Source organism: Protopterus annectens, chromosome 16.part0 (assembly GCF_019279795.1).
Source record: "Protopterus annectens isolate FY-2018-M chromosome 16.part0, PAN1.0, whole genome shotgun sequence".
Taxonomy (NCBI): domain Eukaryota; kingdom Metazoa; phylum Chordata; order Ceratodontiformes; family Protopteridae; genus Protopterus; species Protopterus annectens.
In genome coordinates this window covers 237,834,049-237,857,444 of record NC_056750.1, presented here as the reverse complement: position 1 = coordinate 237,857,444, position 23,396 = coordinate 237,834,049, and the positions used below count along the sequence as shown (strand labels likewise).

At 42.7% G+C, this 23,396-nt stretch overlaps 1 protein-coding gene across 3 annotated transcripts in view; it reads right to left on the bottom strand.

Moving 5' to 3' along the window:
- Positions 1-23,396, bottom strand: part of PARP2 (poly(ADP-ribose) polymerase 2) — a 1,124,938-nt gene that overhangs the window by 364,733 nt on the left and 736,809 nt on the right. For all 3 annotated transcript variants that reach the window (XM_044058251.1, XM_044058252.1, XM_044058253.1), the window contains one exon: positions 2,955-3,030. In XM_044058251.1, the coding sequence (XP_043914186.1) occupies positions 2,955-3,030 (76 nt within the window). The remainder of the gene's footprint in view (positions 1-2,954; positions 3,031-23,396) is intronic.

Sequence of the window (23,396 nt, the reverse complement as noted above, 5' to 3'; positions counted from 1 at the left end):
AGCAAGAAAAAAAGTTTCCCCAACGGGGTACTTAGCTTTAGTGAAGACTTTGGTTCTGAAACTCAAACTCAAATTTTTCAGTAGTCGGCCGACCGGCACTTGCGAAAATGCTTCTGCTTTGGGCACCGCACGGCAAGAAAGACTAAAGAAAATGGCGTCGGCTGCATGTTTTATACCCCTGACGACCTGATGTCATGGAAGAGAAGACAGCAACCGACGCAGGACCCAAGACTTTGGAATTCAGGCCGACTGAGGACAACCTGCCAGCAGATTACCCAAATGTAATGACTGCAACAGAGAAACACGAAGAACATCTTTACTAAAAGGGCATTTTTTAAGATATACTGGGCATTATTCAGTGCCTGTAACACTTCATGACATACAAGGGAGAGGGAACATTAGGCAAAACTCAACCTCGTAGTACAAGAAATCAAGACAAAGCCAAGATTAATGGTGAGACAAAATCAAGGACATATTTTAATTATTCCTCCTACAAACTTAGAAAGTTGCCTGTATAACAGCTTTTGCACTAGCATGTATTTACTGAAGGGAATGATGTGTAAAACTCCGATGTCCAGCATAAGTGATGGACATAAGTCCACAGTGACTTATGACGGCAGGAAAAGGAAGACATTGGGGACATAGTCACAATATAGAGAAAGGTATGAGGTATGTGGGATGTTGTCCGAGTGAGTTTGAATGTGTGCAGCGTTTGTGGAAAAAGGAAAGGAAGGGTGCCTGTGGTAACATGATACATCCGCCACCACTGTTAACTACTGCAGGATAGTACTGATCTGCATTTGCATTACTTAAAGGCAATTCAGATGCAAGCATATCAACAGATAACTAGGTATTTTTTCATTCCAGCTAATCTGTCTCTGAAACGCAAAATACCACATTATGGAAATAGGGCTTTTTTACCACAGCTGTTAACATGAACAGCAGGGTTCTTTCTGAATCCTCAAGAGTACCCATAGATTTATCAGACTAGGACCTTAGAAATAAACCACTGTGACACCTTTAAGGCAAATTAGCTACCATTTCTAGCTAGAGTCATACTGCTCCTCTGACTAATCTGCTGAATAATAACTACTGCCTGTCAGATACTACTAAATCCTCTCCAAACTACTGTAGGAAAACAACGGTAATATTCTAAAGCTAAAGACACCCCCCTTCTGACTTGCACCTGGTGAGAGGAGCTATATTAAAACAGCTTCATCCAGCTAGAAACATCTCCCTGCACATTAGAAAAGAATCAGTACAACTCATAACCACCCCAACTTAAAGTAAAGCTCTTAGGATTGACTAAAGTAAGTACACCGCTGCATGTCTTCTGCACAAAGGGCAAGTATTAAAAACCCTAAACACGTCATCACAAAAGTGAAATCCTGACAATGCCCTGTGTCTATCACCAACTAAAACAAAACTGCAAACAGATACATGCATCTCTAAACTATATGACCATCATAAGTAATTTAGGATACGGCAGTACCCTACAGCAACTATGTTATAGCTATGTAGAAGTCGCACTGCAAACAAGCAGAAGTAGAAACCTAACACTTTTGTTCTTTTGCTTGTTTTACTTTGTCATTACAAACATTTAATTGAAGCCTTTTAACAATGTGCATCCAACAGTTAAATCTTTTTGTGTGTATACACACACACATATGTATATCTATATATATGTATATCAACATATATATATATATATATATATATATATATATATATATATATATATATATATATATATAGAGTTTCACTTTACAATCCCGAAATACTGAAATATCGAAATTCAGTATCTTGAGACTGTAAAGCCGAACAGTGAAAAACTCAAAACCCCAAAAGCTCGTAATTCAAAATCGCGACTGACCACATATACAAACCACACACAAACACACACACACTTTTCTCCCTACACTACAAACCAACAAAACACACACAAACACGACAAAACAAACACACACGCAAACCCTTCATATAAGCAGGGAGGCAAGCGCCCCCTGCATCGCCACACCCCTGCTACTTATATATACTAACTCCGAGGTTGCACTAAAAACACAAACACACAAAAACCACCACTACACATTCTACACTCCCCTTGCACAAACACACATCACATATGTACAAATACCACCACTCTCAACACTTACACACTCACAATCTTACCTACCTACCCTATCCCACACCTCAAAACTCCAAACACACACAGACTAAAATCCCTACCCAAAACCTCTAGTAAAACATCACTTATCTGAATCTCCAGCTACATCCACACACCACAACGCACATCACAAACACAGGGAATCCCACGTCATGTATGCACCTCCACAACTGCGGATTCGACATTTCTGCATTTGGCATTTCCGCATTCGTGATTCTGCAGTTTCACGCAAGTGCAGTTTCGACACTTAGGTCTCGAGTTACTGAATTTTGATATTTCAGTAGTTCGAGATTCTGAAGTGAAACCATATATATATTATAGATATATAGATTAGATATAAATATACAGATATAAGCTATATATACATATGTAATATCTATCATATGGATCTGCAGTATATGTAAGTATTTGTCAAAGTGACAAAGTCAGGGCTGAAAAGGATCCTAGACTAGCCCACCAACTCAAATACTTTCTCAAGGGCATCTCAGGCAAAATGTACAATAACCAGTCAACAGCTAGACATCTAATAGCAGATTTCTAAAAAGTGTTAATATCAGTTACTATAAAAGCATACTCTCTCTCTTTATTCAATGAAGGCAGCATAAAATCAATCTCCGACAAAAGGGAATTAAATACCTAGACTAGAAGCAGTAACCTGAAAGCAGAATGCTAGGTTTTAAAAGTTAACACTGTACATTTTACTGCCTTCACACTGCTGTCTATACAACAGGCCAAAGTACTCAAATGAAAAGCTACGATTGGCAGATATGTGAGCTTTCTATTGCCTTACTTCTTTGCAAAGATCTCCTTGGCTTTTTGCAGATTCGCACCACAGTCCACCAGGCTGTTTTGTCCAGTCTTCCCCACTGTTCTCAACGGAAAAACATAGCAAAAAAGGTGCATGATCAATTTAACTGTTATACAGCATGATGTTCAAAGACAGTGAACAAAAGAACAATTTAGATAGATAAAAACACTAAGGTGCATCTTTCCTCTAGCATCAATAAAATATACAAACACTTGTTCATCAGTCTTTATCAAGCTAATACTCATGAGGCTACAAATCTCATGGGAAACAGATCATGCAGTTAAACAAATTTACCTGACGTACATAAAAGTGCCCATCAGGTGGTACTTTGGAACTGTGCTTTCTTATCCCATACCCATCACTACTTGCTCTGCTCCTCCAATTTCATCCTCTCCCTTGAAGTCAGGTGACTTCATAATACATCTAGTTAAGTTCTCTTTCTCACTACTTCCCATGCAGTGCAGTGAACACCAACTACACGCATCCAAATCCAATCCAGTGTACCAACACTTTTTTGAACTCTTTGTCCCCACTGTCTGTTGAATATTAGCTGCCTTCCAGCCAAATGATGCATTCATTCTCTATCACCAGGATGAAGCTGACCAGAAGGGGCCACCATCAGGGCAGTTCAAGGGTTCTTAAAATGAATTTCACTAACTCCAAACTAACACCCAGCTAAGCCAGTGGTCGAGAGTCATCCAATGAACTAACTGAAGTGGTTGTCCCTCACTTCCACAAGGCATGCTGCCAGCAAACAGCCTTGCTCCCCTCAGACCTGAAACACAGAAACTGTTCTCTCCAGTCACCAACAAGGAAAAATGAACTTCTCTATGCTCTCCCAAGCACCTGCAACAACCCACCTCTCCCTAGGAGAGGCAAGCAGACCACTTTTCAGTGCTCATCCAGTCACCAAGGTCTTAGTCTGGGCCCCATCACTCTGCACCATGGAGCCAGGCATACTGTCCAACATTAGCTACAAAGGTTCTACAAAAGCAACATTATAGAAATCAATAGGAGTCTATCATCTATCCATTTTCAACTGCCTCTTTATCCAAGGTAGGGTTACTGGAATACCAGAAACCACAGCCTATAACAGCAATCAATAAGCATAAGGTAAAAAACAGTCCTGGATACAATACACTTGCATTGTGTGTGCACCTAGGGATGATGATGTTGATCACCAATTTACCTACCCTGAGTACCTGTGGGATGTAAAAAAAACAGAGCCCCTGCAGAAACCTCCAAATAGACTGACATGACATTACAAACTCTGCACATAAGGCAAACCAGCCAGTAGCTAAGTAAGAGTTCTGAGCGCTGTGAAGCAGCAATAATAACCAATGGACCACTATGCCACCCCGCCACTGAAATGACCACATGTGGCAGTCCTGACCGAGGAATTTACAGAAAATAAAAACAAAAGAGTGACTACAAATTAACTTTATCTAAATGTCTACATGCGACAGTGATAAACATCTCAAAACAAACTTTATGGGCAACAGGCGGCATCACAGCTGAAAAACAGCAAATGCAGTACATAAAAAAAGTGCAGTTGTGTGCACTTACCATAAATGTAGATGTTAGAGTGTATTCACTGTTGCAGTTATCACACTTGGGTTATCTGCCTGCAGGTAGCCCTCAGTCGGCCCGAATACCAGACGTAGTATTTCTGCGTCAGTTGCTGTCACTCCAGGACTGAAGTCAGGTCGTCAGGGGTATAAAAACAGGCAGCCACCGCTATTACATCAGTTTATCTTGCCCCAAATGTCAGGAGCCTCCCCAAAAGGGAACTAAGTTATGGTGGAGGAAAACACCACCAGTAAAAAGTAAATACCAATACACCCATACCCCTGAAAATGGGGGGGGGGGGTTGGAGGGCGGGAAACCAGTGAATACACTCAAACATCTACATTTATGGTAAGTGTACACAACTGCACTATGTTCTTCGTGTTTCACTGTTGCAGTCATAACACTTGGGTGGATTCCCAAAGTTGAAGAAGGGTGGAGGCAGTTAGGAAGAGTTAGGGCTGGCTAGAATGCCCTGCAGGACTGCTATGGCAAAGCCTGCCCTAGATTTTGAGAAGATAGGCAAATGGTAGTGCTTGGTTAAAGTGTGTACTGAACTCCAGGTAGCAACTTCCAGGATGTCCCTGGTAGGGACTCCCCTGAGAAATGCACTAGAGGTAGATGTTGCCCTAGTGGAGTGTGTTCTGACCCCTTGCGGGGTTGGTTTCCCATGGTGCTTGTAGCAGAAATGGATGCAATGTGCTATCCATTTAGATATAGTTTGCTTAGAAATGGCCTTGCCCTCTGCCCCAGTTGCAAAGCTGACTAATAGCTGGTCTGATTTTCTGAAGGCCTTAGTCCTATCCAGGTAAAACCTGAGCTGTCTGTGCACGTCCAAGGAGTGCATGAACCTTTCCCTTTTATTTTGCGGATTAGGGAAAAAGGTTGGCAAATGTATGGATTGATTGAGAGCCACACTGAACACCACTTTAGGCATAAAGGAAGGGTTTTGTCCTGAGAGAGACCCTGTCAGCATGGAAAATAATGAAGGGGTCCACAGCCATAAGTGCTCATAGTTCAAACAGTCTTCTAGCTGAAGTGACGGCTAGAAGCAATGCTGTTTTCCAAGAGAGGAATTTTAAGTCTGCTGACGCTGCAGGCTCAAAGAGTGGAAGTGTGAGCTTTTCCAGCACAAAATTAAGGTGCCAAGCAGGGGTGGGTGCTCTCCTTGGTGACCTTAAGTTGTTTGCCCCTCTCAGGAACTGTTTGATAAGAGGGTGCAAAAAGAGAGGTGGCTCAGTGTTGTAATGAGCCAAAATGGCGGAGGCATGAACCTTAATGGAAGAGAAGGACAGGCCTTTGTGGAGTAATCCAAAATTAAAGGCAGGGAGGCAGAGTTGTGTCCTCTCCTTTACCTAGGCTCCAGGAGCAGTATCTTTTCCACTTATCCACATAGGATTTCCTAGTACTGGGTCTTCTGGCATCAAAAATGACGTCCAGCACCTGTTTACTTAGAGCTGCTGGGATAGGATTCAAGGGATAAGCCAGGTGTGCAAGCTTTAGAGTTTGCAGTTACAGATGAAAAATCTGCCCCTCCTGCTGAGAGAGCAGGGTAGGGTTCGGATGTAGGTGCGCTGGTGGCACCGATGTCAGGCTGCGCAGGAGTGGGTACCAGTGCTGGTGTGGCAAGTCCGGGGCAATCAGAATTATCCTCGGTCTGTCCTGTCTTATTTTGAGTAATACTCTAGACAGAAGGGGCAGGGGTGGAAATGCATAAACAGAGAGATTTACCCACTGAAAAGATAAGGTATCCACTTTCCAGGCCCTGCTGTAAGGGTTCCTGGTGCAGAACCTGCTGAGCTGGTGACTGTAGGGGGGAGGTAAAAAGGTCCACCTCTGGGGCCCCCCATTTCTTAATCAGAAGGTTAAAGGTGCTGGGCTCTAACTGCCATTTTTGTGGGTCTAGGAGATTTCTGCTTGTCGTCTGCCAGTGAATTTTGTTTGCCTGGCAGGAACTGAACTTGCAGATGGACTTGCACGTCCAATGCCATGTTCCACAGAGCTATGGCTAGCCTGCAGAGTGGGTAGGAATGCGTTCCCCCCTGCTTGTTGATGTACCACATAAGTGTGGTGTTGTCTGTTTTTATTAGAAGTTGCCCTGAAAGAGTAGGGATCTGAAAGCTGTCATGGTGCTCTGCACAGTTAGCATCTCTTTTTGGTTGATGTGCAGATGAATTTGACTTGGGATCCACTGGCCCTGAATGCATTTGCCGTCTATGTGTGCTCCCCAGCCATAGTCTGATACATCTGTGGTTAGGGGGTCTGGGCGGCTTGGGATTGAGTAAAGGGCAGTCCCTTATTGAGGTTGCATGCTTCTGCCCACCAAAGAAACTCTGTCCTTAGACAGGGTACGATAGGAATGATCGTTTTCAGGTCCTGAGAATGTTTGCACCAAAGACTTTTTAAGTACTATTGAAGTTTCCTCATATGCAGTCTTGCATATGGAATTAGCAGTATACAGGAGGCCATGAACCCTAGGGCCTGCGGTATTTTTCTTGCGGATAGCTGGGTTCTGGTGGCGATTTGTTTAAAGTAGGCTGTCAGATAAGACTTGTTTTTCTGAAGTGAGGAATGCCATTTGGGATGTTGTGTCCAAGCTTGCTCCCAGGAATACAATCCTTTCGGTACAAGTTTTGATTTCTTTTCGTTGATGGTGTACCCCAGGGAAGTGAGAAGGTTTTTCACAAATGTCAGGTGCTGCAACAGCAATTCATGACTGTCTACCTGAATCAGGCAGTCGTCCAAGTATGGGTAAATTGGGATATTTCTCTGCCTGCAGTATGCAATGGCTGGAGCCAGGCATTTTGTGAATACTCTGGGAGCAGTGGATAAGCCAAAGGGAAGTGCAGAGAACTGATAATGCATAGATCCGGCCCCGAAACGTAGAAACTTCCTGCATGACTCCCTTATAGGGATGTGCAGATAAGCTTCTTTTAAGTCTAGAGTGACTAATCAGGCATCTTTAGTTAGCATAGGTAGAAGCTGTTTGCAGGGTAATTATTTTGAATTTTGGTACCACCAGGAAGGTGTTGAGAATTGAAAGATCCAGGTTTGGGCGCCAAGAGCCCTCTTTTCTGGGTACCAGGAAGAGTCTGGAATAGAATTCTTGACCTATATGTTCCACGGGAACCGGCTGAATAGCTCTGATGGAGAGCAGGGATAGAACTTGGTTTTGAGCCTCTGCCCACTGGTTTGGAGGAAGGTCTGGGAACCCTCTTGGGGTTGGCAGTGAGTGGAAGTAAAATTTTACCCCTGGGATACAATGTTGAGGACCCATCGGTCTTGTGTGATGGCCATCCAGTTTTTTGCATGAAGGGCAAGTTTTCCTCCTAGGGGCACAAGCAATTGGGCAGAGGTGGGGAGTGGAGTGGAGACGTCATTGTGAGTTTTTTCTGTAAGGAGGTGGCTTACCACTCCCTGCTTTGGAGGTGAGGGAACTCCATTGCTTAGATCTCCGCATACATTGAGACTGTAATCTGGGTGGTCTGTTTCCCCTGGGCCTGGTTTGAGATGGCCAGGAAGGGATTGGAAAGGACCAGTGTTTGGAAGGGCAATGCCTACTGAATATCTAGGGGGTTGCACTTGTAAGAATTATTTAACAGTCTGCATAGACTTAGCTTTTTCTTCCACCTTTTTAAGAACCTCTTCTGCTTTGATGCCAAACAAACTGTCCTTGTTCAAAGGAGTGTCTAATAACTTTGATTTTACATGGTCTGGCTAGGTCTCCTCAGTACAGAACCAGTGACTGCTGCCTGGCAAGATGCCTCTAGGGCGTCAAAGCCACACTGCAAAGTATGCTTGCTGACTTGGCTTGCAGAGTGCATAAGCTCCTGCAATTCCTTATTTTCTGCACAGTCTGTAAAGGTTGCCACTTTTTGTTTAATAAGTTCCATAATATGTTGCTGGTACTTCAGCATGTAAAACTGACAATTTAATGCCCTAATAGCAAGAGTAGAAGAGGTATATACCTTCTTACCCCATCTGTCCAAAGCTCTGGAATCCCTGTCCGAAGGGGTGGGATTCTTGGCTGTAGTTGCCTTGACACCTTTGGGCACCTGGGAAATTACCTCTGGGTCAGCAGTAGGATTTTTGGAAAGAAATTTGTGGGTGTCAGGTACTCTGTAGCACCTGTCTGGTTTCCAAGGGGCAGGAGGTTAAGTATCAAGAGTAAGACTGGATTCCATAAAAACATCAACAACAACCTCCAGGACAGGGGGTATTGCTAAAGGTCTGTGCTGTGGCAAATCTAGGAATTCCTTGAGTCTCTTTCTGGACTGAGAATAGTCTTGGCATTCCCAGTGGAAATGCTCTCTTAAGGTATGTAAGGTTTCACCAAAAGAAAAATCCTCTGGAGGGGAGGCAGAGGGAATAGATTCCTCTGCATCTGTATCCTCATAAGCAGATAAGGGCATGTCGTCTTAATCAAATGCCTCAGAGTCATCGGGTTCCTGGTCTGTTGAAGCTGCAGGGGACTGGTCGCTTTTCCTCTTAGCAGGGGAAAGCGGACTTCCCCTAATCAGCGTTATAAGGTCTTCTGCCATTCTAAGCATTTGTCGTTGAGACATGGGAGGAGGTGCATGTGCTTTGGTCGTTGGTTTTCTAGGCGTAGCGCATACTCTTGGCCTAAGAAACTCTGTAGTTTTAGATAAAAAAGTAGTCGCCGGTTTGAGTCTAACATTGGTAGTGCGGAGAACTGCCTCAGAAGCCAGTGCCTGCACAGCAGCTCCAGACCCATCCAAAGTAGAGACATTCGCAGGTTCCATAGTCTAAGAAGAATCTCGTGGCATACCAGACTCCGAATGGGTCTTGGTAGAGGCCTGCGAATCCACAGAAGCGGGCATCAGGGGCTGCAAAAGCACCTCACTGAGTACCGGCAAACTGGCAACTAGCTTAACGAAAGAGTCGTCAGCAGCTTTGGACCTATGTGGTCTGTCTTTATCCTTAAGTTTCTTCAGAATATCGGTAGTTGGATGGCTTACCGAAGCCATGTCAGAATACGGAGATAGAGAGCGGAAGAATTTAGCGACAAAGATAGCCTGACGACGACCTGTTTGGGCATTGAACAAGGCACAAAACCGACACCGAGGTATGTCGTGGTCTGGGCCTAAACAGATGATGCAGTAAGAATGAAAATCTCTGTGTGGTATTTGCTTTCCACGGGCAAAACAATTGTTAATTTTTTCTGACATTGGTTAGAGCAAGAAAAAAGGATCCCCAACGGGGTACTTAGCTTTAGAAGACTTCAGGATTATTCAATTCGTAAACGAAAATTCAGGTAACGGCCGACTGGCACTTGCAAACTGCTTCTGCTTCGGGCTCCTCGGCAAGAAAGACTGATGTAATGGTGTCAGCTGCCTGTTTTTATACCCCTGATGACCTGACATCAGTCCTGGAGCGACAGCAACCGACGCAGAAATACTAAGTCTCTGGTATTCGGGTCGACTGAGGGCTATCTGCAAGCAGATAACCCAAGTGTGATGACTGCAACAATGAAACATGAAGAACCATCAGTATGTCAACTGTGATCAGGACAGGGAGGCCATTTTGCAAAAGTTCAACAAACTACAGGATAGTAAAAATACAGTACTTACAAGTAGGAAGGGGGGCACTGTATAGCTGGGAAGCAGATCCAGACACAAGGGCACTTTATTTGAAAATATGTCTGAAGAGGTTCCCTATTAGAAGACTGAAGACGCATTCTTTCGAATGCGTCTTGGTCGAACTCAAAAACCTGAAACGGCAAAATATCGAAGTGGCTTTTAAGCAAATTTTTTCCCTGGGAAAGAATTTGCTTGGCCACTTCGTTACTTTGCCGTTTTCGGCACAGTAGTGCGGTCTCGGAGTTGGTATATTTAAGTAGGGGTGTGGGGGGGGGGTGAAACCCCCCACTTAATGTAATGTTTAATGTATAGTTTTTTTTGTTGTTGCTGTTGGGGGGGGGGGGGGGATCGCTGCTCTGACGGTTCGAAATTGTAAGCTTTCGCTTACATAGGGTCGATTAATCACTGTTCGCTTTTTTAAGCGCTCGGTGATCTAATATAGACCCGTCTGAAGATGGGTAGTCCAACACTGGGACAGAGTTGGTGGAGGAGTGCTGAAAGTTTGGACACAAAGGAGACAAGGCTTAATACTAAGAATTACTTACTTTTATGGACAAAATCCAAGTGGTATAGTTTGTTCTAAACTGCAAGTTGGCACTGTTTTTGTAACACGTAACATGTATTCCCACTCATCCTGTTTATCTTATCAGCCTATTTAATTATTTAACATAGGGTACAACCTGTAGCTCTGTAGTGCAGATTCCATAGACATGTGCAAACTCAGTAAACTGAGGGAAGAATTCAAGCTGCCAAAATGTACTGCTGAGCTGGAGACTATTGAGTCAAAGAATCTGCAATACTTTAGTTAAGTTACTATAAACTGAAGTACACTCCCCTAAGCTCCCCTTAACCATTAATGTCATTCAAGTGCAAACTTTCCACATCGGCATTTTTAGGTTCTTGCTACTAGCTCCCAGAAGTCAGGACCACTGTACAACTTTAAACTCTGCAAATAAGCTTCAACTGATTTTAGAGTCCAGTTCCTTCCTCTTCAGACTTCAACTACTGACTTTTGTTATGCATTTCCTAAAAGACTCTCTTCAACATATTGGCTGCTTTCCAAGCTAGAAAAAATTAGCTTTTGCCAAAACACCATCTCGTAGTTTGAAAGCTACCTTACAAATCAGTCCTATCAACTCCATTATCATAACCAAACGTTCATCCATGGCACATTAAATGTTGGAGTCAATCAAGGCTCCATCTTAGGACCCCTTACTATTTTCTCTATTCATTAATGATTTACCAGATATTCTGCCCAATTTAAATATCATTTTATAAACAGATGACATTCTCCTACTTCAAGCCAACAAATGCCTACTAAGTGAGCAAACCCAGTTCAGGATTCTTTTTTCAGTCTGTCTCTGGGCTTCTGCTAATAAAGTTTTGATTAATTATAATAAAACTAATTTCATGTTATTCGTCTCCCATCATAAATCCCTCACCAATTATCACCATTATGGACAACAACCACCGCCTTCTTTGTTTCAGAATATAAACACTTGGGCCTCGCCCTTGATCACAGTCTCACCCTCTCTATCCACAATGACATCGCTAATAAGGTTCTTGCACATCTGAAACTCTGCTACAGAATTTCCCACCTTCTCTCATCTATATCTACGAATGCCTTAGCCAAAAACGTGCTTCTACCTACAATGAAACACAGCCTTCTCCTTTTGACTTTTAACTCTGCTTATAATTCTTATCGGCTACAGACTAAAGTACACAAGATCTGCATCTCTGTTCTGCTTGCTGATGTCCACACAGACACACACCACTGCCAGCTACTGCAAAGTTTATACTGGCTAATATACAGTTCTAAAACAGGGATACTTTCCCCCTCCTAAGAAGGATACTCAGCCATGAGAGAGCATGTATTATCATTACGGCACTCTCACGACAATAGTATCTCCCTTATTAGGCTTCCGTTTAAAATAGCACTGGGCAAGAGACCTTTTTAAGTACTACAACCTGCCTTATGGAATAGGTTGCCCTCAGATTTAAAGAAATAAAAAAACTTGCTTATTTCAAAGAAGCTCTGTCAGAACACCTCCATGAAAACTCAGCATCTGCAAGTTTTAGAGGCAATGGTAAGCTCCACCAAGGCACTTCTACTCTTAGCCGATCACATATTGTCCGTTTTACTGGGAAATCTTTGTTTGGCTACTTTACTCTTTCCTATCATTCTGAAGCAACCCTTGCCATTTTTACTTATTCATTCATCTGTGTATGTGTTTTTATTTATATATATTATTTATTCATTCATCTGTGTCTATGTGTTTTGTTTTTATTTATATATATATATATATATTCACTCACACACACACACACACACACACACACACATATATATATATATATATATATCTGTGTGTGTGTATATGCATGTATAGGTTTACTTTTGAAATTTCAAAACTGCATCGGTCAACCGGTCAGAATGTCGACCCAAAATGCTGAATTCGGAATTTCGAAATAGCAACCAAAGGGGAAATGAATACATTGACATCTGTAGTTCGATGTATACGATACAGCAGGAGGTGACATCAGTCCTCAATGCTATGCACATTAATGTACCGTTACACTCTACAGTCAATTGTACGATAATTGTACTATTTTGCAGGGGGACTATGCCCCCTGCTCCCCCCATACCCCCTGCAAATTAAATATTACCAACTCTGAGATCTCACTACAGTGAGGAAATAGGCTAATTCCCTCTTCCTCACTGAACCACAATCTCCCTGCACAATGCCGAACTCAAATACTCTAACAACACTACCCATTCGCTGTAATGCATTTAATGTATTTTGGTTAGGCATTCTGCCCAGTTGAAAACTGCCTTTCGACCACGTCGGTCGACCAAAGCAGTTTTGGAATTCTCATAGTAAACCATATATATATATATATATATATATATATATATATATATAAACGCCGAAATCTCGAAACGCCGATGACAAGAACACCGACACTGGAAGATCGACAATGGAGAAGACTGACAGCTGAGAATCCTGACACTGAGAGCACCGACATGTAAAGGTAAGTGTGAGATAGGGATGGACGTTAGGGCCAAGGTGTGGGTAAATGTGTGATAGCGACGGTCTGTAGGGTTAGGGGCGGGTTAAGTGAGTTAGGGTTAGGGCGCGGGTCAGGTGAGTGTGCGATAGTGATAGACATTAGGGATAGGGGCGAGTTAGGATTAGGGTGTGGGTTAGGTGAGTGTGCAATAGTGACGGTCCTTATGCTTAGGGTTTGGGTTAAGGTTAGTGCATAGGTAGGTGTGTATGTAAGGTTCAGCGTAGGTTTGTAAGGTTTTTGGTGTGCTTGTGTTGTGTGTGTGTTTTTTTGGACAGGGGATTTGTTTTATTTGTTGAGTGCCGGCATTGTGGTTTGTTGGGTATGTAACGTTTCGTGTTTCTGAACTTTCGGTTTTGTGGTGTCTGATTTCGCTGTTGGTGTTTTAGCACGTCGGTGTTGTCAGGTAGACCCATATATATATATATATATATATATATATATATATATATATATATATATATATATATATATATACACATATATATATATATATATATATATACATACATATATATATATATAAAATATACATACATACACGCACACGTATATATACACATCTATCCTACCTTGCCTGGGCTAGTCCCATTAGGCTAGTAGCCCCTTCTTCATGGGAGATCTGAGGCGGTATTTATTCTACTCGAGGAAATTTGGCCAGGGCATCATGTAACTTTCCCCTAATCTTTTCGATAGGTTCCATGAGATCTTTTACATCCACGTGAGCTACCAGCAACTCAAGCCTCCTTAAGGAACTCAAACCTCCTTAAGGAACATCTAGTAAAACACTGGCTCTGCTCCTGCCATACTCCTGGTTAAGCTACCTACTACTCCCTTACATTACCCTAAACTAGCTCATTCTCACAGCTACAACTATTAACTGCTGAAGGCTATCTTGACTCTACACTCAGTTTCAGTTAATGTATACACATATACTGATTTGTCTTTAACTGCTATGTAGACTGCATTTCTCTGTCTTGCAATTACTCTATCACACTGTTCTCACTATTAACTCATGCGGCCAGTTTTTCTCTCTAACTGTGCTATTTTCTTGTTAAATTTGTAATTATGTGCTATTTATTGTTATATAATTTCTTTACTGACTTGCTTTGTACATTATTGATTAATGTGTGTTCAATATGATTGTTTAATACTGTCTATTTGTATGCATGGAGCTTTTCTCCCCGGGCCTCTGCTGATAATGGGCCTCATACCCACTTGGACATTACCCGGAAAACAAACAAACAAATAAATAAGCTGATGGGGTCTTAGTTTAACATCTCATCCAAAGGACAGCACCCTAGGCAGTGCGGCACCCTCTTTATGGTGCACTGCAGTGTTGGCAATCCAAGTACCTGGTGTGGAAATTTGTTTTCATGTGTTCTATTACATTGTACTGTATCCATTACAAATCACTGACATGCATCTTATTTCTTTGTTGATTTTACATCTTTGTTTATAATTAACATCTTACTCTTTGGCATCACTGTACCTGGGTCACGGCCAAAACGGGTCTTCAGACCAGCCCACTTATCCAGTTATCAAATAGTAAATAAGTAATTAAACAAAAACAGGGCAGCACAATTAGTAAATTATTCATAGGTTCATACTAGGCTATCTGCCCTAGGGCATTTATAAGCCTAGCCAGAATGTGTTTGGCTTTCGCCACCCATTTTAAATTAATTTTGCTATGCCCTTTTTCGAGGTTAGTATACTGTGCGCCTCTGTCTAACAGTGACACAGAAGTGATACCCGGGGGTAAACCTACGATCTCCCATCCACTCATCAAGATTCCTCTTGAAGAGAGTCAATGAGGGACTCTGCCTAACCTGGACTGGGATTTTATTCCAGAGTGAAGGGAGCCTCTGGGTTATGAATCTGTCCCTCCAGCATGTCCTATTTATTTCAGTGCTGAGGTTCAAGTCTCTCGAGCGCGTAGCTCGATGGGATTTGGATTTTCTGAGGTGCAGCGTGTCCATTAATTCCGGGTTGGACATGGCTTTATACGTCAGGCACAGATCGCCTCTGAATGGGCGGTATGCCACTCAGTAGAGTTGGAGTTTCTTTAACTGGGCAGCATATGGCATCTGTTTGAGCCCTTTGATCCTCTTGGTGAGGTACTTTTGGGGTCTTTCCAGTTGCTGCAGGTGTCTGGTAAGGTACATCCCAAAAGGGGCATTGTACTCAATTATGGGCCTGATGAGGGATGAGTAAAGAGGCACAATGACCTCCCCTGATCTAGATGTGAATCCCTTCATGATTAGGTGGGCTATATAAAATGTTTTTCTAACCACTTTGGCCACGTGGTTGTCAAATGAGAGATTGCTATCAACTTGGGTCCACAGGTCCCTAATTACTTCTTCTGTACTTAATGGATTACCACCTATGTGGTAATTTGTGAGCACTGTTTTTGCCAAAGGGGATGACTATACACTTTTGGCATTTAGCTTGAGGCCATGGCTCTGGCACCAGTTGTCTGTTTCTATGAGGCCCTTTTGGAGGATGCTTGTGTCGGCTGGAGAGTCGATTATGGCGCCCAGTTTGCAGTCATCTGCGAACTTGGTCAGCCACAGTCCTTCCGTGTTGGCCTGTACCTCCAAGAAATATATACCGAACAAGAGAGGTCTCAGGACTGAGCCTTGTGGGACACCACTTGTAACTGGTTTGGAGTCGGACATGGCTCCAGCAATTCTAACCATGTGGGTTCTGTCCTTGAGCCAGTTTGCAATCCATCTAGTGACATAAGGGTTTATATTTAAGCTGGTGAGCTTATCTATAATGCCCGAGTGGGGTACTGTATCGAAGGCTTTTGCGAGGTCCAGGTAGGCTGTGGGGACCACCTTCCCCTCGTCAATCGCCTTGGTGACTGTTTCAAAGAAATCAACCAGGTTTAAGAGGCAGGATCTGCCCTTAACAAAGCCCTTAAAAAACAGAGCCAAACAAATTCTTCACAAGATTGATGGGACATATCAATATTTCTCCTTATAAACTTGCTATAGCTGAAAATACATTTTCTGTCCTTGAAATTAAACCATGGAATGGCTACCCCTTCAAATTCTGAGGCTATATCTCTATCATGCATCCTATACTGCTCCCATATATACTTCAAAACAGGTGTCTTTTTCAACAAGGTTTCTACTTCACTTTTATTTTTCATTTTAGTGCTACGTACTTGTTAAGTAATCAAAACACCAACAAGCGTGTGATGAACTTCGTAAGGTATCTGCCTGAACAACTAGGTAAATCTAAACCTAAAATAATACTCCTGTAATGCTGGCTCTCTTTGTAGTCCACCCTTTAGTAAGGAACAGTACTGATAAATGACTGCAATTCACAATGCAAGTGCATCTGCAAGATATGAAAAAAGAAGTTATGTTCTTACCATAATGTTCCATCTGTGTTGCCCATCTTCATTTCCATTAACCTGTGGGTTTCTGTTCCTATCCTCGGAACCGACCGGACACATTTGCTATAGCTTGAGCTTCCTAACTTGAGCATCCACAATACCCCTCCCCCCAACGTACTTCAGATTGAGTTTGCTCGCAAAGGCAGAGCACATAAACATATTCACACTACAGAGGTACAAAAACTCTACCAACAACTTCAGGAGCTCAACATAAGGAATGGAAATCCCTTTGAACATTCAACTAGGCTTCCAAAGACTTGGACAGGAGGCTGGGGGGGTGAGAAGGTTAATGGAAATGAAGATGGACAACACAGATGGAATGTTATGGAAAGAACATAGCTTCTTTATCTTATGTCGTCCCCTTCATTAACTTCATGGGACAGAGTCCCCAGCTACTAAGATCCCAGGTGGCCCTCATGGAAGGATATTCTGGAGAACAGTAGAGCCAAAAGCACTTCTACTCCTGGATATGATGTCAGTTTGTAATGGGTAATAAATGTGCGAGGATTATACTAAGTAGCTGCTTCGCAAATGTCCTCAACTGAAACTCTAGACCAAAAGGCCTGAGAAGTACCCTTTGATCTTGTGGAGTGGGCCTTAATTTGTCCGGGTAAGGGAATGTTTTTGGAAGAGTAAATAAAGGTAATACAGCCTTTCAACCATCTTGCTAGTGAGGTTTTGGTAATAGATTTGCCTCTTTTTGACACAGAAAAAGATGCAAGCAACTGATCAGACTTCCTAAAGGGCTTGGTCCTATGTATATAAAAATGAAGCAATCTATGAACATCAAGCAAATGGAGAGTATATTCACCTCTGTTCTGATAATTGGGAAAAAATACTGTTTTTCTATTTTAGAGGCAAGTCATACTGAGGTAGACAGTTTCATAGCTGACATCAATAAGTCTGAGTACTTGAAATTTGTTAAGAGTGGTTGTGGATTAAGTATTAATTTCTTGGATGTGAACTTGGTTTGGAATGATAATAACCACTTTGACAGTAAAATATTTAAGAAAGACACATTTACTAATAGGTATCTACACTACCAAAGTAATCATTCACTTTTTATAAAGAAAATTATTCCTAAAGGGTAATTTATACGTGCAAGTCGCATGACTACAAATTATGTGGATGTTATGGATGAATTTGACAACTTAACTGAATAGGTTGTGGCAAGGGGTTATGAAATTAAGTATTTAAATTTAATAAAAGATGAGGTTTTTAAAGAAAAGGAATTGTACCTATCTCCCCCTATTCTCAGGAAATCCTTAGTAAAGAATAAAGTAGTTTCCAACCAAGGGGAAGTAAAAACTGGTGCAACGTTTAGTATGGATATGACTTGTGATTGTTCCCTTATTAGGAACATAGTTAATAACAAATGGAGCCCAGTTTTGTGTATTGTAATAATTATAATATTAAGAAACTGTTGGAGAGGGATGATACCAAGAATCCTCATAGTTTTCGAAATGCCACCAATAAAAAGGGTATGTATAAATGTGGGCATTGCAATTTGTGTAGATTTATATTAGAAGGCCCCTTACATAATGCTGGCCCATACAACAAACCTTCAAGGTTCAAGATTACTGCTCTTGTAAAACCAAAGGACTGATTTTCATTAGTTTGTGTAGTGGATGCGATGCTTTTCATGTGAGAATGACTACCCGCAGTTTAATGGAACGCACGAGAGAACACATCTACTATATTAAGGTTAAAAATGAAAAAAATGCACTCTATAAGCCCTCTGTTGAATGTACTAAATACAAGAAGTTTCTTTTTTCTGCACTGAAAGTAGTAGAAGGTGATCTGAGGGGTGGAGACTACAAAAACTATTTAGAAAAGAGAGAGACATTATAGCAGATGAGGTTACAGGCTGACAAAAAGCCGGGGTTAAATGAAAGCATTAACATTAAATGTTTTTTAAAGAATAGGAAATTAAGGGTTAGGAAAAACTGATTTTATAAATTTGCATTTAATTTGTGTGTAGATTTTCATATGTATTTTACAAAGTATTATTATTCTTATTATACTGATTTATTTAAAACATTTTTATTAGAATTAAATGGATTAATGAACTATTTAATTGATGATATATTTAACGGATTAACTTGTTGATTTTTATTGGTCTGTGTATATATTGGCAGAAAAACCCACGGTGGTGGTGCTGCGGTAGCGTTGTCGCCTCACAGTAAGACGCTGTCTGGTTCAATTCTTAACTAGAGCCTCTTCTGCGTGGAGACATGTGTGAACGGGTGTACCTTCGTTGAAGGTTGTGCATCAGGGCTAGTAACTCGGCACGTAAAAATCAACTACCAATCATTAGCAGACCGGAGATCCGCTGTGGCGACCCCTAACCGGGAAAAGCCGAAAGACAACAAAAAGTGTATATATTGGCAGTGTGTTTTTTTTATGCGTTATTCTCACAAAGTCATTCTTGATGAAAGCGTTTAATAAAGTTCAGTACTCTAAAGTAAGTTTTCTCTGGCTTTTATTGACCATCAGCTACCCTTGCCTGCTTCTGGGTTCCTAAAGGGTTTGGTCTTATGTATATAAAAACAAAGCTGTCTATGAACATCAAGTAAATGGAGAGTATATTCACCTTTGCTCTTATAATTGGGAAAAAATATTGGAAGATCGATGGACTGATTAATATACCTCTCCTTAGCCGCCCTGGGTAAAAATGAAGGATTAGTAAAAGCAGGGTAACTATCCTTGTGAAAAATCAAATAGGGAAATTTTGAAGTAAGGACTTCAGACACTCTTCTTGCAGACATAATAGCTACCAGAAAAGTGTTTTCCAGGAAAGGAATTTCAAATCCACAGTAGCTGAAGGCTCAAAGGGGGGGGGGGGGGACCAGGGCTTGCAAAATCATTGTTAGATCCCAAGGAGGAGTAGGATCTTCACTGCAGGACATAGCAGAAAAGTGCCCCTAAGAGAGCATGGAAGAGGCAAGGGATAAAGAATCAAAACCAAAATGAAAATTGGATATGGCTGATAACTGGACTTTGACAGTAGAATGACTAGCTCCATCATAGAAAAGGGAAGCCAAAAAGTCAAGTGCGACTGCAATTGGTGCTGTAAAAGGTTACATACATTTAATCTGTCAGTTGATGGGTTACAATATGGATCACAGGTACCTTATCAAGATTTAACTTTAAAGGGTCTAGATAATGGTAAAATTTGTACTAGGGTACATCGTAAATTTTTGGATGGAAATCCATATCTATACGCCACAAGTTGTCATCCCCCTCATGTTTTATCATCTTTACATTATACGGAATTCCTAAGACTATCAGGAATATGCAATGTTGAAATGGATTTACAGGAGGAAATGGAGAATACCGCAACTATGTTTTACAATAGACGTTTACAGTAGGACAGAAATATAAGAAGCTAAACAAAAACGCTTGTCCTTACAACAGGATGACGATAATGTAAGAAAGTGTTGGAACATTATGGTAGGCAAAGAAAATAGTGGAATCAAGAAAGAGCAGATGTATTTTGTTAGTACATATAATATTAAGAGTGAGAGTGAGAGAGAGAGAATAAAGTTTTTTTGTGTCTGAGCCAGCGGTCTTGATTTTGCTATTTTGAGTAGTTGTTGGATCTGGTGTTTGCATATGGCTTCAGACCCTAATAAAGACATTCCACGATTCTTCAGAGATTTCTTGCCTATTTTGGGAGCAGCTGTTGTTTCTGGACATTTATCAGAAACACAGAGAACTATGGAACAATACATCCAGGCTACACAAACTTCGTTGGGTGAGAATGGTCATGGTTCTTCTAATTTTGCCCAGTTGTTTGACCGGTGTGTTTAGGAGAGGCAGAAATGTGTTAAAAAGAAGTTATGTACTCACCATAACGTTCCATCTGAGTAGGTACTTCATTTGTCTGCAACCTGTGGGATATCGGATCTGACCTCGGATCCGAGCCGGCAGCTTTCCAAGCTACAAAATCCGAGCTCCTTCCCCCTACCCATAACCCCCTGCTAGCTGCTGTATTCCCTCAGATCGATTTTTTGCCTCATCACCCAAAAATCACCTCGAAAGAGGAACAAGCTAGATGTAGACTCCTAACAAGGACTACAGGTGACCAGAAAAATCCCGAAAGGTTCGGGGGAAGGCAGGGGGGGGGGGGTCGGTTGCAGACAAATGAAGTACCTACTCAGATAGAACGTTATGGTGAGTACATAACTTCTTTATCTGAAGTAGTTACTTCATTTGCTCTGCAACCTGTGGGACAGAGTCCCCAGCTACTAAAGAAAAAACCTGGGTGACCTTTACGGAAGGATATTCCGAAGCCCTGCTTCTCGAAGTCATATCCAGTTTATAATGAGAAATGAACATATGAGAAGAGGACCAAGTAGCTGCTGAGCATATGTCGTCCAATGGGACCCTAGACCAAAAGGCTGCTGAGGTGGCTACAGACCTTTTAGAATGGGCATGAATCCCAATAGGGGCCGGTTTGCCTGATGATATATACCCTTGAATTATGCACTGACAAATCCAGTTTGCTACCGTCACTTTGGAAATGGGTTTACCCAAGGCTGACACTGCAAAGGATACAAATAACTGGTCTGATTTGCGAAAATCTTTAGTCCTGTGCAAGTAGAAACGTAGCTGTCTGTGCACATCCAATTTGTGCAACTTGCATTCTCCTTTGTTCTGGAAGTTCGGGAAGAACACTGGTAGATTGATTGACTGATTAATATTTGACTCTGAAGCCACCTTGGGTAAGAAAGACGGGTTAGTCCTGAGAGACACTCTATCCTTGTGGAAAATAAGGTAAGGGGGTTTCATACACAGGGCTTGTAACTCTGAGACCCTTTTAGCTGAAGTAATAGCTACCAAGAAGGCCGTTTTCCAAGACAAGAATCTTAACGGAACCGAGGCCGCAGGCTCAAAAGGTGGACTTGTCAGGGCTTGTAGGACTAAGGTCAAATCCCAAGGGGGAGCCACCGTTTTAACAAGCGGCTTCAAAAGAAAGATGCCTCGCAAGAAAGTTTTGCATAGTTTCGTAGATATCAAGGACTCTAAGCCATCCCCTACATGAAAGTGGGAGATGGCCGCCAACTGTACCCTTACCGTAGAAGCACTTGCTCCCTGCCGGAAGATCAGAGACAGGAAGTCTAAAATAGTCGGGATAGGGACTGTAAAAGGGTCCAGGCCCTTGTCTTTTGCCCAGATTGAGAAACGTTTCCATTTACTATTGTAGAGTTTTCTGGTAGACGGCTTGTGGGCCGCGACCAGTATGGCTTTAACGGGAGATGAGATATTGGGAGTCCTAGCCATCATTGGAACTGGATCAGCCAAGCCGTAAGCTTGAGGTTGACCAGGTTCGGGGTCTGGCAACCCGCAGGATGCGAGATCAGGTCTGGCAAGGGATCCAGAATCCATGGAGGAGCCACACTGTGAGACCGCAAGCAAGGGAACCAGATCTGCCAAGGCCAGAATGGGGCTATGAGGATAACTTTGCTCCCCAACCGACAAGCTTTCTGAATGAATTTCATCATGAGTGGGAGGGGGGATATGCATGAACCAGAGCGTCTCTGGGACTCTCCCCGTCGGGGGGAAGTATTGCGAAGTACTCGCTGCATTTTGTGTTTGACGGAGAAGCAGAGAGATCGCAGCGAGGCCAACCCCATTTGCGGAAGATCTGCTTCGCAACAGATGGATTTAGAGACCACTCGTAGGGAGTGAGAAGTACTCGACTCAGTTTGTCCGCTAATATGTTGGACCGTCCCGGAATGTGCATTGCTATCAGAAAACGGTTGGTGGATATCGTCCATTCCCAAACTCTCATGGCCTCTCTGCAAAGAGGATAAGATCTGGTTCCTCCCTGTTTGTTTATATACCAGACTACTGACATACTGTCTGTCTGTATTGCGATAGTCCCCAGAGGAAGAAGGTTGTGGAGAGCTTGCAACGCCAAAAGCACCACCCTCATCTCCAGGACATTGATGTGCAAAGCGGCCTCTAGGGAAGTCCACGTGCCTTGGACGGATCTGCCCGAACAATGCCCCCCCTACCCGAGGCAAGAAGCATCCGTGGTCAACGTGGCTTGGGGAGGAAGAATCACAAAGGGTCTCCCTTCTCTGAGTTCCCGCGCCTGGAGCCACCAAAGAAGGGAGTCCTTGCAAACTCTGCTCAGTGGTATTGGGGTGTTCAAGGGATGGAGTGATAAGGACCACTGGACTTGCAGGGTCCACTGAAGTATCCTCATTCGCAGGCGTGCGTGAATGGAGAGACTGATTGCCGCTGCCATAGATTCCAGTGCCCTCAGGACTAACTCCGCCGGAGGAGCAGGACTCTGGAGAAGGGCTAATACCTGATTTGACAAGCTTTTTGTCTGTCTGAAGTTAGAGTGGCGCGAGAGACACGGGTATCCAACCTGGCACCTATAAAATCCAGGACTTGAACGGGACACAAGGACGATTTCTGTAGGTTCACTAATATGCCTAAGTTGCGGGCAAGGTTCAAGGTGTAATCCCTTGCCACGCAGAGCTGATGCCTGTTGGCGGCAGTAAGGAGCCAGTCGTCTAGGTACGGGAAGACCTGAATGCCCTGAAGTTTCAGGTGGGCTGCAACCACTGCCATGACTTTGGTGAACACCCTGGGGGCTGAGGTGAGGCCAAATGGAAGAACCCTGAACTGGTAATGGCTGGCTCCTAGCCGGAAGCGGAGACATCTCCTGGATCGTCTGTCCATCAGAATGTGGTAGTACGCATCCTTGAGGTCTATAGAACACATCCAGTTGTTCTCCCGCAGAAGGGGGAGAATAGATTGGAG